This window comes from Somniosus microcephalus, chromosome 9 (genome assembly GCF_052327205.1).
Source record: "Somniosus microcephalus isolate GS21.2 chromosome 9, FLI_Smic_1.0, whole genome shotgun sequence".
NCBI classification, from domain to species: domain Eukaryota; kingdom Metazoa; phylum Chordata; class Chondrichthyes; order Squaliformes; family Somniosidae; genus Somniosus; species Somniosus microcephalus.
In genome coordinates, this window is record NC_140995.1 from 150,164,971 (window position 1) to 150,188,721 (window position 23,751).

Sequence of the window (23,751 nt, forward strand, 5' to 3'; positions counted from 1 at the left end):
GTACAAATACACAAATCACTAAAAGCAGCGACACAGGTTAACAAGGCCATAAAAAAGCAAACCAAGCACCAGGGTTTATTTCTAGAGGGATAGAATTGAAAAGTAGGGAAGTTATGCTAAACTTGTATCGAACCTTGGTTAGATCACACTTGGAGTACTGCGTAGAATTCTGGTCACCATATTATTAAAAGGATATAGAGGCACTGGAGAGGGTACAGAGAAGATTTACAAGGATGATACCAGAATTGCGAGGGTATACCTATCAGGAAAGAATGAACAGGCTGGGTTTAAGAGAAGGCTCAGGGGTGACCTAATAGAGGTCTTTAAAATTATGAAAGGTTTTGATAGAGTGGACACAGAGAGAGTGTTTGCACTTGTGGGAAAGAGCAAAACTAAAGGCCATCAATATAAGATAGTCACCAAGAAATCAAATAGGGAATTCAGAAAAAACTTCTGTACCCAAAGGCCTAGAAATTAATTGACGCCACTTTTGGGGCGCTAAAGTGGGGCATCCGCTAAAGTTTGCGGCCGCCTCTAAATCTAGGCCACTTCTCCGATATTCATTAGCTTCGCCCTACTAGTTCGGGCGAGCTCTAAAACTGCTGTTGGACGCCTTCTTTGGGCGCTAAGCCGGAGGTGGTGATCGATAGCGCCTAGGCCGGGCGCAGCGCAGGTGCGGCCATCTCGTGACTGACAGCAGACACCCTGGCGCCGGCCAGCTCTTAAGGGGGAAGGGTCAACTGTGTCTGCTGCCACGCCCTGGATAGTGGAGCCCTCCAGCTAGGCCTGAACACTGCTGCTGGACCCAAATAGCGCCTGAAGACATAGAGAAGGCCCGTGAACGTGCGCAGCGCTTCTCAGAGCGTGATCTGAGTGTGCTGCTTGCTGCTGTGGAGAAGAGGCGCCATGTTTTGTACCCGGACAATGGCAAGAAGGCGACGGTCCGCGTCTACAGGAGAGCCTGGAGGAATGTCGCCACCAAGCTGTCAGCCAACAGCGACGTCCCCAGGACCGGTGCCCAATGCCGCAAAAAGATAAATGACCTCACACGCATTGTCAGGGTGAGTACCCTTTCCAATGACCTCCTCATCCTTGCATGTGCACCTCACATTATGGGCAAAGGGACCTGAAAGCTCTAATGGCCAGCCTTCATCCAGCAGCTATGGCACAGGCATGAGCATCAATTGCACATTCTGCACTGAACACACTGGCCAAGCTATTCCACCATGGGAGGCAGTGCACAGCAGATCATGGTGACACACTGGCCAAGCTATTCCACCATGGGAGGCAGTGCACAGCAGATCATGGCGACACACTGGCCAGGCTATTCCACCATGGGAGGCAGTGCACACAAGATCACGGCGACACACTGTACTTAGAGGCCGTCCTTTCTCTTGCAGGCCAAGCTGGCGAATAATCGCAGGAGCCGGACTGTGACCGGGGGAGGATGACCCCATTTCCAGCCACTCACCGACCTGCAACATCGCGTGGAGCGCCTCATGGGTCGCCGGGTGATTGGGCCCGTGGCATGTGGAGATGCCGACCCTGTTCTGGGAAGCAATGGTAAGGACATCACCTTTTGCACCTCTCTCGTCCCACTTGCGCATCAGATCTACATCCTTTGCCACTGTCCGACCAATGCGCTGAATGCCACCACTCATGCATCCTGCACTGACGCCCTCTCCTCACTCTAAAGCTACTCTTGTGCCTTCCTGCTTTCAGATGGTCAAGAGGAGGTCCCTCAACTTGCCAGTGACAGACCCTCCGAGGAGGAGCAGGAGGAGGAGCAAGAGGAAGGCGGCCCATCAGGGGAACCCTCAGCCACGGCCACCCAGGCCAATGTAGGGGACACGTCTTCCCTGGAGGGCAGCGTGGCGGAAGTGTCGAAGGGGAGGGGAGCTCCTGGGACCTGCGTGCTGCAGAAAGGCGGGAGGGGGGTGGAAGCTCGGCGGCCTTCTCCCCAGAGGGGGGATGCGTCGGAGGGGAGTCCAATTGCTGGGCCCAGCGGCCTCCAGCAACGCAGGAAGGGTCGGCCAGCTTGGCGGCCTTCTCCCCAGAGGGAGAGTCCGGCCTCCAGTCAGGAGATGCTCTTCGCCGAGGAGATGGAAGGCCTCGAAGACTTGTCCGCGGACTCGGAGCGCCGGCACACGGAGCTCATGGCGGTAGTGTCACGGTTGCCTGAGTCCATCGATTCCCTCTCTCGGAGTGTGGCCGAGTTCGGGCCCTTAGAGGCCACCAGTCGGGCGGAATACCGGGCAGATCTTGCAGCGACTGGCCAGGTGATTAGTGGTGCCGTCCAGTCACTGGCTGCTCTGCTGCGGGCAGTGAACAGGTCAACACGGGCACTCACTGCTGCCACACTCGCTGTGTCTGCCAGGCATCGCCAGGGCACCCGGCGCGCTGCAGCAGCACATCGGTCTGTCCCTCGGCAGGTTGGTGCGCATGCTGCAGTGCTGGCCCGGGCGAGTGCCAGTGTCTCAGGCGACCAGCGAGCGCCTGCCATCCGCCAGCTTGCCGCCATTCCTCCAGCCGCCACTGCCACTCCCCCAGTGGAGCTGCCAGGAGCTGCTGCAGCGACTGATGCTGGCCAGCCACAGCTGCAGCAATCAACAGCCGGCCGCTCGACGCCCAGACCTCGACTAGGCCGACCCCCAGGGCCATCTGCCGTCACGACATGTGCCCCTCAGGAGCCTGCCCCCAGCCTTGCAGCAGCCAATGGCCTTACTTTGAGGCGGAGCAGCAGGGCGGGCAGGGGCCAGCCAAAGATGGCCAAGGCATCGCCCTAGCGGGCCAAATATTCGAATGTGTGGCCATTTGTGTTTGTTTCTTGAGGCCGAGAATTGGATGTTAGTTTTTTGAAGGCCGATGATGTGATGTTTGTTTTGGACGAAGGCCGACAATGACGGCCATTTTAGTTGCCCTATTTTGTTAATCCTCCCCAGGTTGTGGGAGCGAGTAATGTGTTTGAGTGTTTTTTGTGGGTTTCCTCTGTTTTTGGTTTTCATGTGGGAAGGGCCCAGAGTTTGTACAATAAAGCATTTTATTTATTCACATTGTCCATGTTTGATCTTTGAAGTGTTTGTTGCCTTAACCGGCTGCGGGCTTGCGGAGCGGCTGCAATCATGTTCTATCATTGGCGCAAGCCATTCCCTGACAGGGGGCCTAGAAGTGACGTTCAATAAGCCGCCGACGGGCGGCCCTTGGACCTTGTGCGTCCCTCCTGGGCTGGTACTCCTCGTCCTCGTCGTCCTCATGCTCCTCCTGCTCCTCCTGCTGAGGTGGTGGTCCAACGTGAGGTGGCAGTGCCTGAGTCGTGCGGATAGCCAGGTTGTGCAGCATGCAGCAAACGATGACGAATTGGGAGACTCGATCCTGCGAATACTGGAGGGCTCCCCCGGAGCGATCGAGACAGCGGAACCGTTGCTTGAGCACGCTGATTGTTTGTTCTATGAGGTTCCTCGTCGCTTGATGGCTCTCGTTGTATGCCTCTTCAGCAGGGGTCGTGGGCGCGCGGAGCGGGGTCATGAGCCAGGTACACAAAGGATAGCCTTTGTCCCCGATAAGCCATCCTCTTGGGGGAGGCTGTGCCTGGAACATGTCAGCCACAGTTGTCTGTCGCAGGATAAAGGCATCGTGGCTGCTGCCTGGAAAGCGGGCATTGACAGCTAGGATGCGCTGCCTGTGGTCACACACCAGCTGTACATTGAGGGAATGGTAGCCCTTCCGGTTGCGGTAATCCTCGGCATGCTCAAGAGGTGCCCGCAAAGCCACATGCGTGCAGTCAATGGCGCCCTGCACCATGGGGAAGCCCGCTATTCTTGCAAACCCCAGTGCACGCTGCTGCTGCTTGTCCAGGGTCATGGGGAAGGAGATGAATTGATGTCTCTTTCTGAAAAGGGCTTCGGTCACCTGGCGGATGCAGCAATGCACGGCGAACTGGGAGATGTTAGCGATGTCCCCAGTAGCGGATTGGAAGGAGCCGGAGGCATAGAAGTTGAGAGCCACCGTCACCTCCACTGCCACCGACAGAGACATCCTGCGCATCAGCTGTGGCTGCAGATCTCTCTGAAGCAGCCGGCAGATGTCTGCAACCACCTCCCTTCGGAATCGCAGCCTCCTAACACACATCGCGGCAGACATGGTCAGATAGGAGGCCTGCTGGCGGTATACCCTGCGTGGGTAAGGCCTCAGTTGGCGACGCCTGTTGCCCCCTCTGCGTCTAGCCAGGGCTGCCACTCTCTCATGGCGTCTGTAAGCCCTTCTGGCATAAGGCTGAAATTCAGCGTTGCCACCCAATGCAGCCCCCATTATATGCTGGCAAACACTGAGCTCTGAATGAAGGCTAAGATAATTGGTAAGCTCTGGCCTGAGCCAAAAATACCTGTCCAAGTGTTGGTCCAAACCAGTAAACTCTCCTCCTTGGTCTCTGTCCAAAAAACCGTTGCACAAGAGTGAATGCTGCAAAATGGCTGGCCTTTATACTGCTGGGTAAGTGCCCTTTAATTAGCGCTCCCCCCGGCCCGGCTGGCCTGTGTACCGTTCCACTTCACAGTCGCTCGGGACGCCCGGCGCACAATGGGCCGGCGCGAGTGAAGTTCCGGTTTGGGGCGCACAAAGGGCGTTGCACTATTATATGACGTCATGATCTGCACGCACAGCAGGGCGCGCGCTAAGACTTTGCGCTGGCGCTAAATGTGTTCTGAAGTTGGGGAGAGGCGCAGATCGCGCTGCGCCCGGGCGATAAGCGCCTAGCGCTCGAGATCTACTCCCCCTAAGGCGCTAACGGCTGGCGCGCCCAACTGAATTTCTAGGCCAAAGAGTGGTGAGAATGTGGAACTCGCTACAAGCATATGAGGGAGAAGGGAATAGAGGGTTTTGCTGATAGGTTTAGATGAGGAAAGACGGGAGGAGGCTCGTGTGAAGCATAAACGCCGGCATGGACTGGTTGGGCTGAATGGCCAGTTTCTGTGCTGTATATCCTGCATAAAATTTCGAGCGTTCCCAAAAATGGGTATGTAGGGGGCACAGGGAACGATCCTTGTGCCTGAATGGATAGACTCAAGCTGCATGTAAGGGAACGGTAGCATAGTGGTTATGTTATTGGATTAGTAATCCAGAGGCCAAAACTAATGATCTGTAAGATATGAGTTCAAATCCCACCACAACAGCTGGGGGGAATTTCAGTTAATGAAATAATTCTGGAATGAAACTACTGGATTGTCATTAAAAACCCATCTGGTTCATTAATGTCCTTTAGGAAAGGAAATCTGCTGTCCTTACCTGCTCTGGCCAAAATGTGACTCCAGACCCCCAGCAATGTGGTTGACACTTAACTACCCTCTCAAATAGCCTATTTGGTTAAGGCCAATTAGGGATGGGCAATAAATGTGAGTAATGCCCACATCCTGTGAATGAGTAAAAATAATATTGGGCCTCAGTAGAGCTGCTAACCCTCCAGGTTGTCCTGGAGACTCCAGTAATTAAAGATTAATCTCCTGGACACTGCTGCGAGAAACCCAGAAGAAAGATCATAGGGTCATTATAAAGTGTGTGTTTTATTTCCTTTGAACAAAAGCTGTTTGGGCAGGAAGCTTGGAGGGGCTGTGGTCATATGATGAAACATGCAGGAATACATTCAACCAGAGTTGGCAAACCTAGGACTTGGGTCTTATTATCATTGAGCCGGTGAGCTGCAGGCACCTAAAACTGTAGGTCCCCCCGGGCAGCTCGCCGGAGAAGAGGCCTCGCAGATCGGGCTGCTGCAATGCCAGCTGTGGCCCTCAAGTAGGTTCTTAAAGGGAATCAGGAAAGGGGGCAACCGAGAGGGAGGGTAACGCTTGACGGGAAGAAGGATAGCAGTGGCTGGGAGGGAGGGTGGCAGTGATCGGGAGGGAGGGTAAGGGTGGCCGGAGGGAGGGGTAGGGTTAGGGTTAGCAGTGATCGGGAGGGAGAAAAGCGGTTGGTGGAGATCACTCTGAAAAACTGCCCTTAACTCATACTCTCAGTTTTCTCCCTTCTAACCAACTCTTCCTAATTCTATACCCCTTAATCTTCTCTCGGAATCTCCCATGTGCTACCTTGTCAAAGGCTTTTCTAAAATCAATTCATATTACATCCACTGCATTTCCCCCATCTGGTTCATGAATGCCAGGGTATTATGTCTCGGGCCTGAATGGCTATATCGATTTTATCATTAACCCCCTAGACAGCTGTTTAAAGAATTTCAGTACCCTCTTATTCTGCTGTTGCTTTTCTATGGAGGAAGTGTTGAAGGTGTTTCCCTAGTGAATAAAGCATCAGTGATCTGTAATACCCATTTTAGCAATCTTTGTTGTTGCAACCAAAATGACCTCAGGTTCCCTATAAATAGTTCCTTCTAGGAGCAAGATTGAACATTCTGACCTTTATAACTACTACTTAAAGACACTTAGCAAAAATCCTGTCGCAAAGAACCGGATTTCATGCTTGACTTAATTTTCATATGATTTACATGAGATTGCCCATTAAAATGGCAGCCTTGTAGACTCTATGCAAGAGCAGCTTACACCAGCCAAACAAGGCCAGCTGGAAATTGTTGCTCAGCACAAGTTGAGAGGGAATCGGACAAAACTGATTCCTGTACGATTACCTGGTCCCGCACACTTGGTCCAGGTTGCGTTGACTGGGAAATCTGCCCCTATCCATAAGTCACCCATAAGCAAGGAAATAAAAGCAAAAACAGTGGGATTATTCAAAGTACGATTAAATGCCACGAGGGCAGAGTTAAGTGAGAAAGATGAGCTTCAACAGGCTGAATGGCCTTTGTCAAATTTTTTGTCTGACAATACTCCTGTGAAGCGCCTTGGGACGTTTTACTATGTTAAAGTCGTTATATAAATACAAGTTGTTGTTGTTGTTTCTACTGTTCTTATGTTTGCTGGTCATTCTTGATAAGATTACTTAAGCAGTTTAAGTAAAGGGGAAAAGTTAAGTATCTGGGATTCTGTTGGTTTAAGAAGAGTAAAACAAGGATACACTGCAGTAGGAGTAAATTGGCACAGCAGGCAGTGAAAACCAGTTTTCTAACCAATCAGCAGGGGTGACTCATTTGGCTGTAAACAAACAAACAGTATAAAAAGACCATTGCTAGTGCGAGCAAGCACTGAGTGCGAGGTCAGCAGAGAGTGCTGTGAGTTTGGGTAAGTGTGAGTTAGGGTAAGTGGGGTGTTAGGTGCTCTTTACAAACTTTAACTCTGTGGGTTGTAGTTAATAAGGCCTTTCTGGTGCAGAGTGACTGTTGGTAAACCATTTAACTGGTGTAACTAGAGGGATTGATTTAATTTAAATCCAATTAATTAAAGGGGATACTAGCATCTAAAATCGGGCAGAGGGTGTCCATAACTAACAATAAAAAATTTAATTAATTACATAGAATGGAGCAGGTGATGTGTTACTGTTGCAAGATGTGGGAGCCGGTGAACCCCATGAGGCTCACAGTGATTACGTCTGTGACAAGCGTCTGCTGCTACAGGAACTCCAGCTCCGTGTTGATGAGCTGGAGTCTGAGCTTCAGACACTGCAACACATCAGGGAGGGGGAGAAGTTCCTGGACTCTGTGTTTCAGGAGATGGTCACACCTATGAAGCTAATTAATTCAGATGTAGCCCATGGTCAGGGACAGGACGGTGTGCCTACGAGTGAGGCAGGTACGGGGATCCAGGAGGTAGTGTTGGAGGAGCCGCAGCCCTTGCTCTTGTCCAACAGGTTCGAGGTTCTTACTCCCTGTGGGGACAGGAGCAGGGACTGCAGGGAGGATGAGCAACCTGGCCACAGCACCGTGGAACGGGGGGCCATTCAAGAGGGGGGAGTAAATAGAAATGTTGTAGTGGTAGGGGATAGTATTATTAGGGGGATAGATAGAGTTCTCTGCAGCCGAGAGCAAGAGCCCCGTAGGCTGTGTTGCCTACCCGGTGCCAGGGTTAAGGGCATCTCCTCTGGGCTGGAAAGAAACTTGCAGTGGGAGGGGGTGGATCCAGTTGTCGTGGTCCATGTTGGTACAAACAACGTAGATAGGACTAGGAAGCCGGTTCTGTTAAAGGAGTATGAGCAGCTAGGGGTCAAATTAAAAGACAGAACCTCAAGGGTAATTATTACCTGAGCCACGAGCGAATTTGGCTAGGACAAATAAAATTAGAGAGTTAAATGCGTGGCTCAAAGACTGGTGTGGGAGAAATGGGTTTTGCTTCCTGGGACACTGGCACCAGTACTGGGGCAGGAGGGAGCTGTTCCGTTGGGATGGGCTTCACTTGGCCAGTGCTGGGGCTAGAGTCCTGGCGGATCATATAAATAGGGCTGTAGAGAGGGCTTTAAACTAACTAGTGGGGGGGAGGTTCCTAGAGAGCAAATAATAAAAATGACAACAGAGAAGGTCATAGACTTAGGTAGCAGTGGGGAAATTAAAAACCAGAGCGTGTCAGGAAGGGGCAGAAGGTATGGAGTAAAAGGTAAAGTAATAAAAAGGGCAAAAGCAGGAACTAAGTGTCACAAAACATATTTGAAAGTTCTCTATCTGAATGCACGTAGCATTCGTAACAAAATAGACGAGTTAATGGCACAAATAACTACATATGGGTATGATCTTGTGACCATTACAGAAACATGGCTGCAGGGTGACAATGCCTGGGAATTAAACATACCAGGTTATTTAACGATCAGGAAGGACAGGCAGGAAGGAAGGGGAGGTGGGGTGGCTATGTTAATAAAGGAAGGAATCACTGTAATACAGAGAAATGATATTGGGTCAAAAGATCAGGATAATGAAACAGTTTGGGTGGAGATAAGGAATAATAAGGGGAAAAAAACACTAGTGGGCGTAGTCTATAGGCCTCCGAACAGTTGCAACTCTGTTGGACAGAGTATCAATCAGGAAATAGTTGAGGCTTGTAATAAGGGAACATCTATAATTATGGGGGATTTTAACTATCATATTAATTGGACAAATCAAATTGGGCAGGGCTGCCTTGAGGATGAGTTCATTGAGTGTATTAGGGATGGGTTTCTTGAGCAGTATGTAACTGAACCGACCAGGGGGCAAGCAACCTTAGATCTGGTCCTGTGTAACGAGACAGGATTAATTAAAAATGTCCTAGTAAAGGATCCCCTTGGAATGAGTGACCATAACATGGTTGAATTCCATATTCAATTAGAGGGTGAGAAGGTTAGATCTCAAACAAGCGTGCTAAGCTTGAATAAAGGAGACTATGAAGGTATGAGAGCGGAATTGAGTAGAGTTGATTGGGAAAATAGGTTAAAGGGTAAGACGATACATGATCAGTGGTGTACATTTAAGGAGTTATTTTACAACTTCCAAAAAAAATATATTCCACTGAGAAGAAAAGGGTGTAAAAGAAAAGACAGCCATCCATGGCTAAGTAAAGAAATTAAGGATAGTATTCAACTAAAAACAAGGGCATATAAGGTAGCCAAATCTAGTGGGAGGATAGAGGATTGGGAAAACTTTAAAAGACAGCAAAAAATAACAAAAAGATTAATTAAGAAAGGGAAGATAGATTATGAAAGTAAATTAGCAAAAAATATAAAAACAGATAGTAAGAGTTTTTATAGTTATATAAAAAGAAAAACGGTGGCTAAAGTAAATGTTGGTCCCTTAGAGGATGAGACCGGGAAATTAATGGTGGGAAATATGGGGATGGCAAAAACACTGAATGAATATTTTGTATGAGTCTTTACAGTAGAGGACACTAAGAATATCCCAACACTGGACAAACAGGGGGCTATAGGGGGGGAGGAGCTAAACACGATCAAAATCACTAAGGAAGTGGTACTCGGTAAAATAATGGGACTCAAGGCGGATAAATCACCTGGGCCGGATGGCTTACATCCTAGGGTCTTGAGGGAAGTGGCGGTAGGGATTGTGGATGCATTGGTAATAATTTTCCAAAACTCCCTGAACTCGGCAAAGGTCCCGGCAGACTGGAAAACTGCTAATGTAACACCCTTATTTAAAAAGGGCAGTAGACAGAAGGCTGGAAACTATAGACCGGTTAGCCTAACATCTGTGGTAGGTAAGATTTTGGAGTCCATTATTACGGAGACAGTAGCAGGACATTTGGATAATCATAATTTAATAGGACAAAGTCAGCATGGTTTTATGAAGGGGAAGTCATGTTTGACAAATTTGCTGGAGTTCTTTGAGGAAGTAACATATAGGGTGGATAAAGGGGAACCAGTGGATGTAGTGTATTTAGACTTCCAAAAGGCATTTGACAAGGTGCCACACAAAAGATTATTGCTTAAGATAAAAAATCACGGGATTGGGGGTAATATTCTGGCATGGATAGAGGATTGGCTATCTAACAGAAGGCAGAGAGTTGGGATAAATGGTTCATTCTCAGACTGGCAATCAGTAACTAGTGGTGTTCCGCAGGGGTCAGTGCTGGGTCCCCAACTCTTTACAATCTATATTAACGATTTGGAGGAAGGGACCGAGTGTAACATATCAAAGTTTGCAGATGATACTAAGATGGGGGGGAAAGTAGTGAGTGAGGAGGACATAAAAAACCTGCAAGGGGACATAGACAGGCTAAGTAAGTGGGCAGAGATTTGGCAGATGGAATACAACACTGGAAAGTATGAGGTTCTGCACTTTGGCAGGAAAAATCATAGAGCAAGCTATTATCTTAATGGCAAGAAACTGGAAAGTACTGAAGTACAAAGGGATCTGGGGGTCCTGGTGCACGAAACTCAAAAGGTTAGTATACAGGTGCAGCAAGTGATTAAGAAGGCCAATGGAATGTTGGCTTTCATTGCTAGGGGGATAGAATATAAAAATAGGGATGTATTGCTTCAGTTGTACAAGGTATTGGTGAGACCGCACCTGGAATACTGCATACAGTTTTGGTGTCCATACTTAAGAAAAGACATACTTGCTCTCGAGTCAGTACAAAGAAGGTTCACTCGGTTAATCCCGGGGATGAGGGGATGGACATATGAGGAGAGGTTGAGTAGATTGGGACTCTACTCATTGGAGTTCAGAAGAATGAGAGGCGATCTTATTGAAACATATAAGATTGTGAAGGGGTTGGATCGGGTGGATGCGGGGAGGATGTTCTCGATGATGGGTGAAACTAGAACTGGGGGGCATAATCTTAGAATAAGGGGCTGCTCTTTCAAAACTGAGATGAGGAGGAACTACTTCACTCAGAGGGTGGTAGGTCCATGGAATATGCTGCCCCAAAAAGCTGTAGAAGCTACATCATTACATAAATTTAAAACAGAAATAGACAGTTTCCTAGAAGTAAAGGGAATTAAGGGTTACGGGGAGCGGGCAGGAATTTGGACATGAGTCTAGGTTCGGATCGGTCATGGCCCTGTGGGTAGCGGAGCGGGCCCAGGGGCCATGTAGCCTGATCCTGCTCCTATTTCGTGTGTCTAATTCTGTTAGATTCAGGAGATGGTTCTGTGATAGTAGATTGGCGGTTAGGATCAGATCAGCCATGATCTTATTGAATGGCGGAGCAGGCTCAAGGGGCCGATTGACCTACTCCTGCTCCTATTTCTTATGTTCTTATGGTCTGCCGTAGTTCAGTGCCGTTATTTGATGAGACCTTAATTACTATCATTGTAATGTTCTTTTCTTGAAACTGGCCAAAATAATGTCTGTCTGCCTGATTTCAATTTCTTTGTGACTACAGCAGTTTGATAAAAATGAACAACTTTATTTTTGTAGTCCCTACCTTCACTACACCTACCCCTTCTCCCTCCCATCCCCCACCCCTCTCCCAAGTGCCCCCTTGGCACTATCCATCTCCTCAGTTGAAACTGCAGGGCACACCAGTCTACTTTCCTGCAGTGTTTATAAAAAATTCCAAATAACTATAAATTATTATCCTGCAAATTGATTATTGTGGCCGTTTGATGGCTTTGAAAGTCAGTTTGCAGGGTTAAGAGTTACGCAGGGAACCTTCAGCAATTGGAAGCAACGTTTCCTGCAATTTATTTATATATAAATTGCAAGGGTAAATTTTATGAATTTGCACTCTCAGCAAGGAACTTCGCACGCTGGAAGAGAATATCAGGAATTTGGGCACAGTGGGCAAAGTTCCATACCGGGAGAGTGATTTTATCAAACATATCCCCTGATGTTTCAAAATATCATGCCCAGAAAAGAAAATCCAGCCTGCAAAGTCTCCTCAAAGGGTAATTGAATGAAAACTTGAAAATTGGGATGTTTGAGCTGGTGTGTTACATGAAGAATATATACAGCAGACATGTATATACTGTAGTACAATTCAAAGTGCATTTTCCTCAGACGTATAAGAGGTTATTTGTGTGACAAATCTTTACTGGCATAATACCAACTGATTCCTCATCTTTCTTTCTCTGATAATGGACTATGGCCCTGTAAGTATTACTCACATTTTATCCAGCTCTTTATTGATATCCTCATCCTTTTCATAGTCTTTACACAGCTGTGCGACGAGGGTTCCATATGTGAGTACAAAGAGTTCAGTACTCTACAGAGTAATGACAACACATTAGGAAAGTAATCGGACAGGTGGGAACAATTTATATATCATCTTTAAATCCAATTTGAATTACTTCACACTCTACTAATCAAATTATTCCATATATTGTAAAAAAAAAATTGATTTATTTTCTATTGGTCAAGATAAGGAGTTCCACTGCTGGGAATGGGAAGGTTTTGCGCTTTGGGCACCCAATGTCAGCAACAAATACTCTAGGGCCAGGTAGAGCAGAACCAGATACAGTCTTATGTTCTGAAAAGTCCCTCTACAATACATATTAATCTTTAAGAACTGAGTTAAAATTTTACAAACTGCTGTTTTCCAGAGGCAAGTGCCCCAGAACCTGTGATGGAGTGTATCGGCATAAGATGCACCTATAAGGAGCCTTTGCTGCTGACCCTGGAAGACGTGCCAAGGTTTGGATGGATTTTGCCTGATTTGCCTACATCTGCCATGGTATAGGTGCTGGAAAGCCTGGCTGAGGTGGGCCAGCTGGAGGAGGGAATGTTGTCACCCCGTGCCCTCAGGAAGGGGATATAACTGCCTCTCATGGCTCTCTATGTAAACGAGCTGCTGCACCAAGTACGAAATACCTGGAGTCTCCAGGTTCCAGCTTAGTTTCCAGCCATTCCAGCAAACATCTGCCAAAGGTATAGTAGGATTACCCCAGATATTTGGGGCCAACATGCCTTACAGAAAATGAAGAGAATATTGAAAGGTGACTCAGCCAGCTGCTCTGCCACACATCCTACAATTTCATTTATTTTTGGAAACAGTTTGGTCAGACATCATTCACGCAAAGTGTATATTATAGTGAATGCAAAAAGTTTGGTCAGTTATGCTCTTCATTTCTATTTTTGGCAATGCTTACAAGTCAATATGACCTCTTTATTTCCTTGTCTGAGATGTGTGGGAAGTATTTGGTTTGGACACAGCAACTTCCGGCACAGACAAGATGGGTCGAATAAAATTCTATGGGGGAGAAATTTGGTTGGTTAGTGCCTCCCTTTAGTGCCTGGCGGGGTCACTAATGGGGCGCTAATGAAGTAGCGCCAGGGCGAGGTGAATCCAGCGCCGCACGCCAAATCCAGTTGCTCCTTAGCGCCGCCGCTAACAGTTTGCGATTGTGCAAGAGTTTAATTCAGTCATTTAAAGGTTCTTTCGTATTAGGAGTGTTGTGGCTACTAAAAGTTTGTTACATTTATTCTGACAAAATTTCAAAGCGCTACACATCGTTACATTAATGGGGGCTGTACTGGCTGTTGACCGCGCCCTCCAGGATCTACTGTGGAGGGAGCAGAGGCAGCGAGAAAGATTGCAAGATGTGGCCAGAGAGAGGAGGAGGGCCATCAGGGCTCTCAACAGGAGACCTTACCCTCCGAGGATAGTCCGAGAGCACTTCTCCTACCTCCAATTAAGCCAGGAGCAGTGTATTAGAAGGCTCCGCTTCAACAAGGATATGGTAACCAAACTCTGCCACCTCCTGCAACCAGACCTCGAGCCTCAGATCAGGTCGACCACGGCTCTCTCAGTGGCAGTCAAGGTCACCGTCGCTCTCAATTTCTTTGACAGCGGTTCCTTCCAGTCTGCAACAGGAGATAGCGAACATCTTGCAGTTCACCGTCTATCGCTGCATAGGCTCTCTACAGTAGGAGAAGGGACTACATTTCATTCCCCATCACCAGAGAGAAGCAGGCTTCCAGGATAGCAGGCTTCCCCATGGTGCAGGGCACCATTGACTGCACCCACGTGGCTTTGCGGGCACCGCATAACAATCCGGAGGTCTTCTGTAACTGCAAAGGCTACCACTCACTTAATGTGCAGTTGGTGTGAGACCACAGACAGTGAATCCTCAATGTGTATACCCTCTATCCTGGCTTCAGCCACGATGCCTTCATCCTGTGCCAGACCAGTGTGCCAGCACTCTTCAAGCTGCCACATCAAGCTCGCTGCTGGCTGGTCGGAGACAAGGGCTATCCACTCTCCAGCTGGCTCATGACACCCCTCCGCAACCCCAGCACTCCTGCCTAGCACTCATATAATGAGAGCCATGCTGCCACCAGGAACATCATCAAGCAGGCTATCGGTTCCGCTGCCTTGACCGCTCGGGAGGAGCCCTCTCGTACTTGGCTGAGCGGGTGTCCCATTTCATCATGGTCTGCTGCATGCTCCACAACTTGGCCATCATGAGGGCCCAGCCCTTGCCACCAGGGACTGCGGGACCACCTCAGGAGGAGGAAGAGGGAGAGGAGGAGGAGGGCGAGAACGAGGAGGAAGAGGAAGACGAGGAGGAGGAGGAAGAGGAGAAGGAGGAACAACAGGAGCGAGGGAGGAGGCAGCCATTCAATCAGCCGTCTGGAAGGGCAGTCCGTGCCCGCCTCATCAGACTGCGGTTCCAATAAATTAAACCTCAGATCCTGTTGCTCACCACATCCCCATCATTCCATCCCTGTCGCAGGCCATATCACAGCGCAAAGCTGAAATGAGAGACACCACAAAATCATCCAAAGCCAATTAATAAATTTATCAATAATCAGTGAACACATATTTGCAACAACAATATTAGCTATTCATCCTTGTGCAATCCCTTAGTACCCCTTGTTACTGTGCCTTTGCCTACTCTAGAGCTCCTACGAAGTGTTGGCCCATTGGCTGCAGCACGGCGGGTGGAAGGCTGCTGAGTGTCCGTGCGGGAGACTTCAGATGGCCTTGCAGGACACTCTCGGCCAGCTCTGAGCCTGGAAGGCCTGGCTGTGGACTGCACCACCTCAGCATGGGTGGCAGCAGTCTGGGCTGGCTGGATGACAGGCAGCAACAAGGGCAATGGTGGAGTGCCAGTGATGGGAGCAGGAATGCTGTCATCCTGAGAGAGGACAGCAGGTTCCTGCTCCACTGACCCACTGGCACTCGCCCAGGGCAGCACCTCAGCATCACTACCAATCTGCTGGAACACAGATTGCTGGCCTGCTGTGACACCGTGAAAGCCCCGGTCGACGGTGGTACACCCAGCCACGATTGAAGCAGTCAGAGCTTGCGTGGCATCAAGCTGAGACTGCATGAGAGCAGCCTGAGACTGGGTGGCACCAAGCATAGACTGCATGACAGCACTAAGACGTTGCGTGGCTTCCGCCTGTGCTGCAATGGAAGCTGCCAGATCGCCCATCACACGCAACATGAGGTCTGCGTCGCCACGGTCTCTCTGGGAGTCCACCATCCTTTACAGACTGCAAATGATGGGCTCCATGGTGTGCACAGAGCCTTGTGCAATGTTGGATGCGGATTCCTCCACGCTCCTTACCATTGCAGAGAGGCTCTCAGGCACCCTTGACATTGCACCTATCATCTCCGTGTGCATGCCCATCACCATTCTTCAAAAGGCCTCCCCATTGAGGTCCTCATCTGAGTCCTGTGTAGCAGAACTCGCGTGAGAACTCACCCTCCGGGGAGCTGACTCATGAGCTACCCTTTCCCCCTGGCCTTGCTGCAGCCCATTCGTCCCCGGTGCATCACACTGTACAGATCCCACTACTATACTAGCCTCTAAAGAACATATAGTGCCAGTATCTGAGCTGGTGCCTGCGGGTGAGACATGCAGTGGCGCAGTTTGTTCTTCGTCCTCCTCTTCTCCCGCCTCGCTCTCTACTGTGCCCTCAGCGACAGGCTGCTCAGCTGCTTGCTCATTATCTGAAAGCAGAAAGGCACAAGAGGCGGGTTAAGGTGAGGGGAGGGCAGCAGGAGATGTTTTGTGGGGCCAGGAGAAGCATTACAGCTGTTTTCTGAGCAGTCTGCAGGGTCCCTTTAAGGACCATTGGTTAGGCCACTCAATGCCTGGTACCTATGGGCAAAGTGTGCTCGGTGCACATTCCGCATATTGGTACCACAAAACTGCCTTGGGAGACGTGTGTACATCATAGAACCCCAATTAGTATAATAAAACTAAACGTTCACCTGAAACAGGCAGTGACCTTGTTTGCCCATGTGAAGGCCCCAAATACAATGGCAGCAGCTATATGGGGTGTAAGATGGAGCGGTAAGTGCTGCACTGCCATTTTTGGCTCGCTACCACCCTGTTTCAGCCATGCTTGGACCGTGAAAAAAATCAGCCCCAATATATTCCTATGTACCAGGTCTGGAAACTGGGAACAGTGAGAAAATTAATACCGCATGAGAGAAAAAATAAGATTATGTTTTTTGAAGAATAGTGTACAAGGACGTGCTTCATTTTTGTGTTACCTTATTAATATATCAAGGCTCTCTGTAAAGCAAAACAAATGTTTGACATTAAATAATTGATAAGAGAGTCAATTGTGATTTATTGAAGATTTCACACATACCACGTGATGTGCTGAACCTGAAGCTGACGTAGATGGCAATTGCCAATCCTAAAGGACAGGGAACATAAGAGAACAGATTCTTAATGACAATCCAGATAAAGAACAGTTGCAGTTATACCCACTTTAAAAAAGCTATCTGTGACTTCCAAAAGTGTTAAACACTGAAGAAGAAACATGTAAGTACAAGCTACGGCTAACCATTTGTACAAACTGCAAGGTTTGAGAAGTAGAAACTGCTTCTGTTTATTTTTGTGAAGACGAAGACGAAGATAACTTTATGATCACTAATATGAATGGTATGGATTTGCTGCATGTGCATCAACTTGAGAACGAATTATTGGAGGCCTGTATAATCCCCATTTCACCAGCTAAACGGTCTTTTAAAAGAAACTTGGGAGATAACCAATGGAAAGAAAATCGGGATCACAATTTGTCTGAAAACAGACTGAACACTGATCACTGATAGTAAGTGAACATAATTACATGGGCTCCATTGGCTTATGTCTCCCCAGTATATCTAACCCCTGTTTACTTGATGAAATACAAGTAATAGGGAGCTCCAAAAGGGGATGATATAAACAGGAGCATTCTGAAATCAAATTGTTTGAAAAAGTAGCAAAAGAAACCGCTAGGACTTACAATTCATGCTGCTAATTTTGGAGTTGCATGCTCCTTTTTGAATAAGCTAAGTTTGACACAAGAAATGTCCATAACTGCTCTTATCAGGATTTCACCTTTCTATTATTACTGAAAAATATTAAAGCTGCTGTGGAGAAATTGTTGATTAATCCATAAAACACTGTACAAGTGGTTAGACCAAAGTAAACTTTACTGGTAGATTACAAATATTATATCAGGAAAATTAAAGATATGTGAGACTGAAATTCCTTTTCTGGATCTATCCTTGGCCCCCTCCTATTTCTCATCTACATGCTGCCCCTTGGCGACATCATCCGTTTCCACATGTGCGCTGATGCCACCCAGCTCTACCTCACCACCACTTCTCTCGACCCCTCCACTGTCTCTAAATTGTCAGACATCCAGTACTGGATGATGAGAAATTGGGAAGACTGAAGCCATTTCAGTCCATGCCACAAACTCCGTTCCCTAGCCACTGATTCCATCCCTCACCCTAGCATCTGCCTGAGGCTGAACCACACTGTTTGCAAGCTTGGTGTCATAGTTGACCCTGAAATGAGCTTCCGACCACATATCCGTGGTATAACTAAGACCGCCTATTTCCATCTTTGTAACATTGCTCGACTCCGCCCCTGCCTCAGCTCATCTGCTGCTGAAACCTCATCCATGCCTTCGTTACCTCTAGACTTGACGATTCAACGCACACCTGGCTGGCCTCCCACATTCCACCCTACGTAAACTTGAGGTCATCCAAAACTCTGCTGCCCGTGTCCTAACTCGCACCAAGTCCTGTTCACCCATCCCCCCTGTGCTCGCTGACCTACATTGGCTCCCGGTTGAGCAACGCCTCGATTTTAAAATTCTCATCCTTGTTTTCAAATCTCTCCATGGCCTCACCCCTCCCTATCTCTGTAATCTCCTTCAGCCCCACAATCCCCCTGAGATATCTGCACTCCTCCAATTCTGGTTTGTTGCACATCCCTGATTATAATCTCTCAACCTTTGGTGGCCGTGCTTTCAGCTGCCTAGGCTCTAAGCTCTGGGATTCCCTCCCTAAACCTCTCTGCCTCTTTACCTCTCTTTCTTCCTTTGAGACGCTCCTTAAAACCTACCTCCTCTGTCCTAATATCTCCTTATGTGGCTAGGTGTCAAATGTTGTTTTATAACACTCCTGTGAAGCACCTTGGGATGTTTTACTACTTTGAAGGCACTATATAAATACAAGTTGTTGTTGCTGTTGTTGAACCACTAAAGCAAACATACATTTTAGAATAGAATATAAGCATATGTAATGGTAGAATTCTAGAGAACACAAAGTATTTTATTAATAATTATCACATGGAGTATGTGTAGTCCGATCTCTTTCTTTACGGTGTTATTGGTGTTGAGTATGTCACACCCGCGCATGATGTGAGGATATGACAATGTTTGTGACATGTTAAGACAAATCGAGGGATAGAATGTAAGGCCCAGGTTGTGATAATTAGTTTGCTGTGGTCAACTCCCACCTGAGCATTGTGCATAGTTCTGGGTGCTGTACCCGAGGGACATCCTGGTCGTGAAAGGAATGCAAAGGGCAACTAAGTTGATAAATGGAACTGGGCACATGTGCTGTGACAAATGATTACAGGAGCGTTTCTGCGATCTATTGCATCTAGAGAGCGCATCTCGGGAAATTGTGAGCGAGCAACCCACGATTTTCTGTCTCTTGATTCCCAACTGTAGAATCCCCCCTTATGTCTACTAGAAAAAAGGGTGATTTTATTGAGGTATTTAAGAACCTTAAGCATCGGGATAAAAATAATCTGGTTCCCAGTGTGATGTTCAATAGGTTTTAGGGCCGGGGACATAGATTGCAGCTTTGATAACAAAAGGTGAATACAGGTTAAGACATAACTTGATAATTTTCAACTTTGCCACCTGGGCAGTAACCTGGGGCGTGCATCACCCAGCCATTGTAGAACCCGCCTAATATTGTTCCAATGAAATCAATGGAATCAAATGTGGGTGGGTTCTATAAAGTGGGTGGGTGATCCCCTCTGCCAAGTTACTGTCCCAGAGCAAAGTTGAAAATGATTCCCAATACAGCGGATAGTGAATTTGTGAACTAGTTTACCTAAGGAGGAAGCATAAGTGGAGGCTGTTATTATTTCAAGAGGGGGATAGATACTTTTTTTTGGCAAACAGAGCATTTGAAAGGTATGAAAGATAAAGTGGATAAGAAAGTAGACTTTGGGGCTGGCACAATGATGGGACTGGTCTTTTCTGGTGCGCTCCTCTAATCCTGCCCTCTTGAGCATCCCTGATTATAATCGCTCAACCTTTGGTGGCCGTGCCTTCTGTTGCCTAGGCCCTAAGCTCTGGAATTCCCTGCCTAAACCTGTCCACCTCACTACCTCTCTTTCCTCCTTTAAGACACTCCTTAAAACCTACCTCTTTGACCAAGCTTTTGGTCACCTGCCCTAATTTATCCTTATGTGGATCGGTGTCAAATTTTTGTCTTAAAATACTCCCATGCAGTGCCTTTGGACATTTTACTATGGTAAAGGTGCTATATAAATGGTGGGCGTGGTAGTGTCGTGGTAATGTCACTGGGCTAGTAATCCAGAGGACCTGGACTAATGATCCAGAGACATGAGTTCAAATCCCACCACAGCAGCTGGGGAATTTAAATTCAGTTAATTAAATAAATCTGGAATAAAAAGCTAGTATCAGTAATGGTAACCATGAAACTATCGGATTGTTGTAAAAACCCATCTGGTTCTAATGCCCTTTAGGGAAGGAAATCTGCTGTCCTTACCTGGTCTGGCCTATATGTGACTCCAGACCCACAGCAATGTGGTTGACTCTTAACTGCCCTCTGAAATGGTCTAGTAAGTCACTCAATTGTAACTAACCGCTACAAAACAAAGTAATAAGAATGAAACCGGACGGACCACCTGGCATTGACCTTGGCACCAGCTACGGACATGGCAACAGCACACCCAGCCCAGTCAACCCTGCAAAGTCCTCCTCACCAATATCTGGGGACTTGTGCCAAAATTGTGGGAGCTGTCCCACAGACTGGTCAAACAACAGCCTGACATAATCATACTCAATGACCTTCCCCCCACCAGAAGATCAGAAATGGGGATGACTGCACAGTGTTCGGTGCCATTTGCAACTCCACAGATAATGAAGCAGTCCATACTCGCATGCAATAAGACCTGGATGATGTTCAGGCTTGGGCTGATAAGTGGCAGGTAACAGAAGTGCCAGGCAATGACCATCTCCAACAAGCGAGAGTCTGACCACCTCCCCTTGACATTCAATGGCATTACCATTGCCGAATCACACCCTGGGGGGGGGTCACCAGTGACCAGAAACTTAACTGGACCAGCCACATAAATACTGTGGCAACAAGAGCAGGTCAGAGGTTGGGTATTCTGCGGTGAGTGTCTCACCTCCTGACTCCCCAAAGCCTTTCCACCATCTACAAGACACAAGTAAGGAGTGTGATGGAATACTCTCCACTTGCCTGGATGAGTGCAACTCCAACAGCACTCAAGAAGCTCGACACCATCCAGGACAAAGCAGCCCGCTTGATTGGCACCCCATCCACCACCTTAAACATTCACTCCCTCCACCACCGGCAACTCGCCAAAGCTTCTTCGGCAGCACCTCCTAAACCTGCGACCTCTTCCACCTAGAAGGACAAGGGCAGCAGGCGCATGGGAACACCACCACCTCCAAGTCACACACCATCCTGACTTAGAAGTATGTCGCTGGGTCAAAATCCTGGAACTCCCTACCTAACAGTGTGGGAGTACCATCACCACACGGACTGCAGCGGTTCAAGAAGGTGGCTCACCACCACCTTCTCAAGGGCAACTAGGGATGGGCAATAAATGCTGGCATTGCCAGCGACGCTCTGATCCCATAAACGAATAAAAAAAATATAAATTGTTGTTGTTGTTGTGGAGTCCTATGTTCCTAAGGACAGTGGGAGGTGGTTAATTAAGTTCACCTAGTGCTGTATCATGAGTAACCAGGGTCTCCTGGAGCTTACTTGATTGCCTGATGGAGCTGAGAAGAATTTCCTTGCATTTTTCTTGAAATTGGTCACGTTTTTTCTTAATTTATTTTTTGCCTCCTTAGGAGTTATCATTTCTAACAGTTGGGGTGACTGGTGTATGATGTTCGAGTGAGCATTGATGATCTTTTTTGTCCCTTCTTTTCATCTGTACATTCATATGTATGCTTGTACATAAGTGGGCCCAGCATTATTTTATTCCAAAATTCCCAATGATAGATACTGCCGATAACATCACCTGGATGACAGCAGACTCCTACCTGATGTCATTTTTTTCCAAGAAAAACTTCATTCAAACAGGACTGGATCAAAGCCCACCCAGCGAGTTATTGCTGGTTATCCATCCAGTTAAAAAGAATGCCTTTAGAATAATGGGAGCAGGGGGGAAATAATCTTGGATTTGCTGGTGTTACAGCACAGCCATTCCTACAGCACTAATGACTATTATGACAGTGTGTATGTGGCAGAAGTGCACATACGTTAGGTATTCAGTCAGCAGTGCTCCTTCCATGATTCACTGCCGCATGAAAAATTATTTTTTGCTCTGCCACAGACAATCATTATTAAAATCCTCACTAATTGCACCTGGTATACTGTACCTCTTTCGGGCTATTTAGAACAGAAAGCTTTGGCATCCCTATTTACCGTGTGACTAAATGGAATAACATTCTTGTAGTGATGACATTTTTTAATCAGATTTCAGTGAAGAACAGAATGTTAATCTGCATTCGCTTAGCAAGTAAGAAGCAATTTGCAAAGAAAGTTCTCACTTTTAGCTCAGGCAACACAGCACACTTTGGATTTGATAGCCTTCATATCAGTCAAGCACCAACCAATAGCCAGATCTTAATCAGTTTGAGGTTCCCTGAAAAGGAGCTACTAAAGGCTGTAGTACCGCTATGAACAAATAAATCGGTCCTTATCTGATTCTCAACTTAAAGTAGCATTTCTACGTTAGGCCCAATAGGTCCCCATTACCAGCTGATGGAATCTCATCAAATCCACCTACATTGCCTAACTCCAGAATAAAATAGATTCCTTCTCACTAGCTCTTTTGTAACTTTCAGTTTTTAATATTACAAACAGGTTTTATAAAGATTAATATAACACACAGCACACTATATAAACCATTATTAGGTACAAGACTGCGATTTTAACATCATTTTTTTCTTTATGTATATTCTCTCTTTATTCTCCATTGTACTCAAAATATTTAACTTATTTTGCAGTTATAAAGTAATATAATCATTTGTTAAAATTTTGTTTTAATTACATTACCTACAGAAATCTTTTCTCAGGTGTCGATCTATCTATCTTCACCTTCACACCTACTGTAAAGAAAATACTATGGTAGTGTAGAAGCTGATTCCTGTTAAGAGATTGAAGCTACTCCAATTTTACAGGCATTAAACATGGTTTTAATAGTGGAAACATTTACATGCAATAGTGCAGAAAGATCTTACTATTTTTTGCTTTTCTGATCTTCTACTTGATTGTCGAGACATGGTTTACTGACATCTATTACATGGTACTCGTTATCCAGCTGTTCAGTTTAAAGCATATCTTGTAGTTCTCTCCTCCTGTGATCGGTTGGGAGGCAGCCTGCTCCTTCTGATTTAGTTTCTTATTAGAGGCACTAATAGCACTGAAGAAAACAAACCAGACTGGTACCACAAACGATGCCAATGAGAATCATTGAAAACCAAAGAAACATCTCCCCCTGTTGGTGCAAATAACCTGTAATCTGCTCGTTGCTTTGAAAGGGTTGGTATCAAGAAGAACTAAAATGTGTCACTGAAGTATTCACAAAATGATGAATCATTTGAAAATTATGCAATCATTGATTAAATATTCTGAATATCTATGTAATATTTCCTATGTGGGATCCGATAGATTTCATTAAGGCCAACAGACAAAACAACCCTTTATTGTACATCATGCTAATAATGATATATTACTGAATTTAATTTGTGTGGGAAGCCTTGCAATTCATGAGAATCACCAAATTATAAGGCATTTCTGAAAAATGAAGATAGTCGAACCTATAATTATTGTCACAGGCATAAAGAGGCCACTTGTCTATAACAAATACAATTTGAAACTGACGATCCACTGTATCAGGTTCAACTCCAAAAATGAACTGTCTGATTGAAAACTGCATGGTTGGTCACCTTACTTT

The 23,751-nt window shown here is 46.9% G+C and overlaps 1 protein-coding gene across 1 annotated transcript in view; it reads right to left on the reverse strand.

The window, feature by feature from the left end:
• Positions 1 to 23,198, reverse strand: part of LOC147112763 (trafficking protein particle complex subunit 3-like) — a 53,953-nt gene extending 30,755 nt beyond the window's left edge. The window contains exons 1-3 of the mRNA XM_085996232.1: positions 23,036 to 23,198; positions 16,862 to 16,909; positions 12,418 to 12,515 (exon numbers count right to left, since the gene is read on the reverse strand). Coding sequence (XP_085852358.1) covers positions 12,418 to 12,515; positions 16,862 to 16,909; positions 23,036 to 23,077 — 188 coding nt within the window. The 5' untranslated portion in view covers positions 23,078 to 23,198. The remainder of the gene's footprint in view (positions 1 to 12,417; positions 12,516 to 16,861; positions 16,910 to 23,035) is intronic.
• Between the last annotated feature and the right edge of the window lie 553 nt (positions 23,199 to 23,751).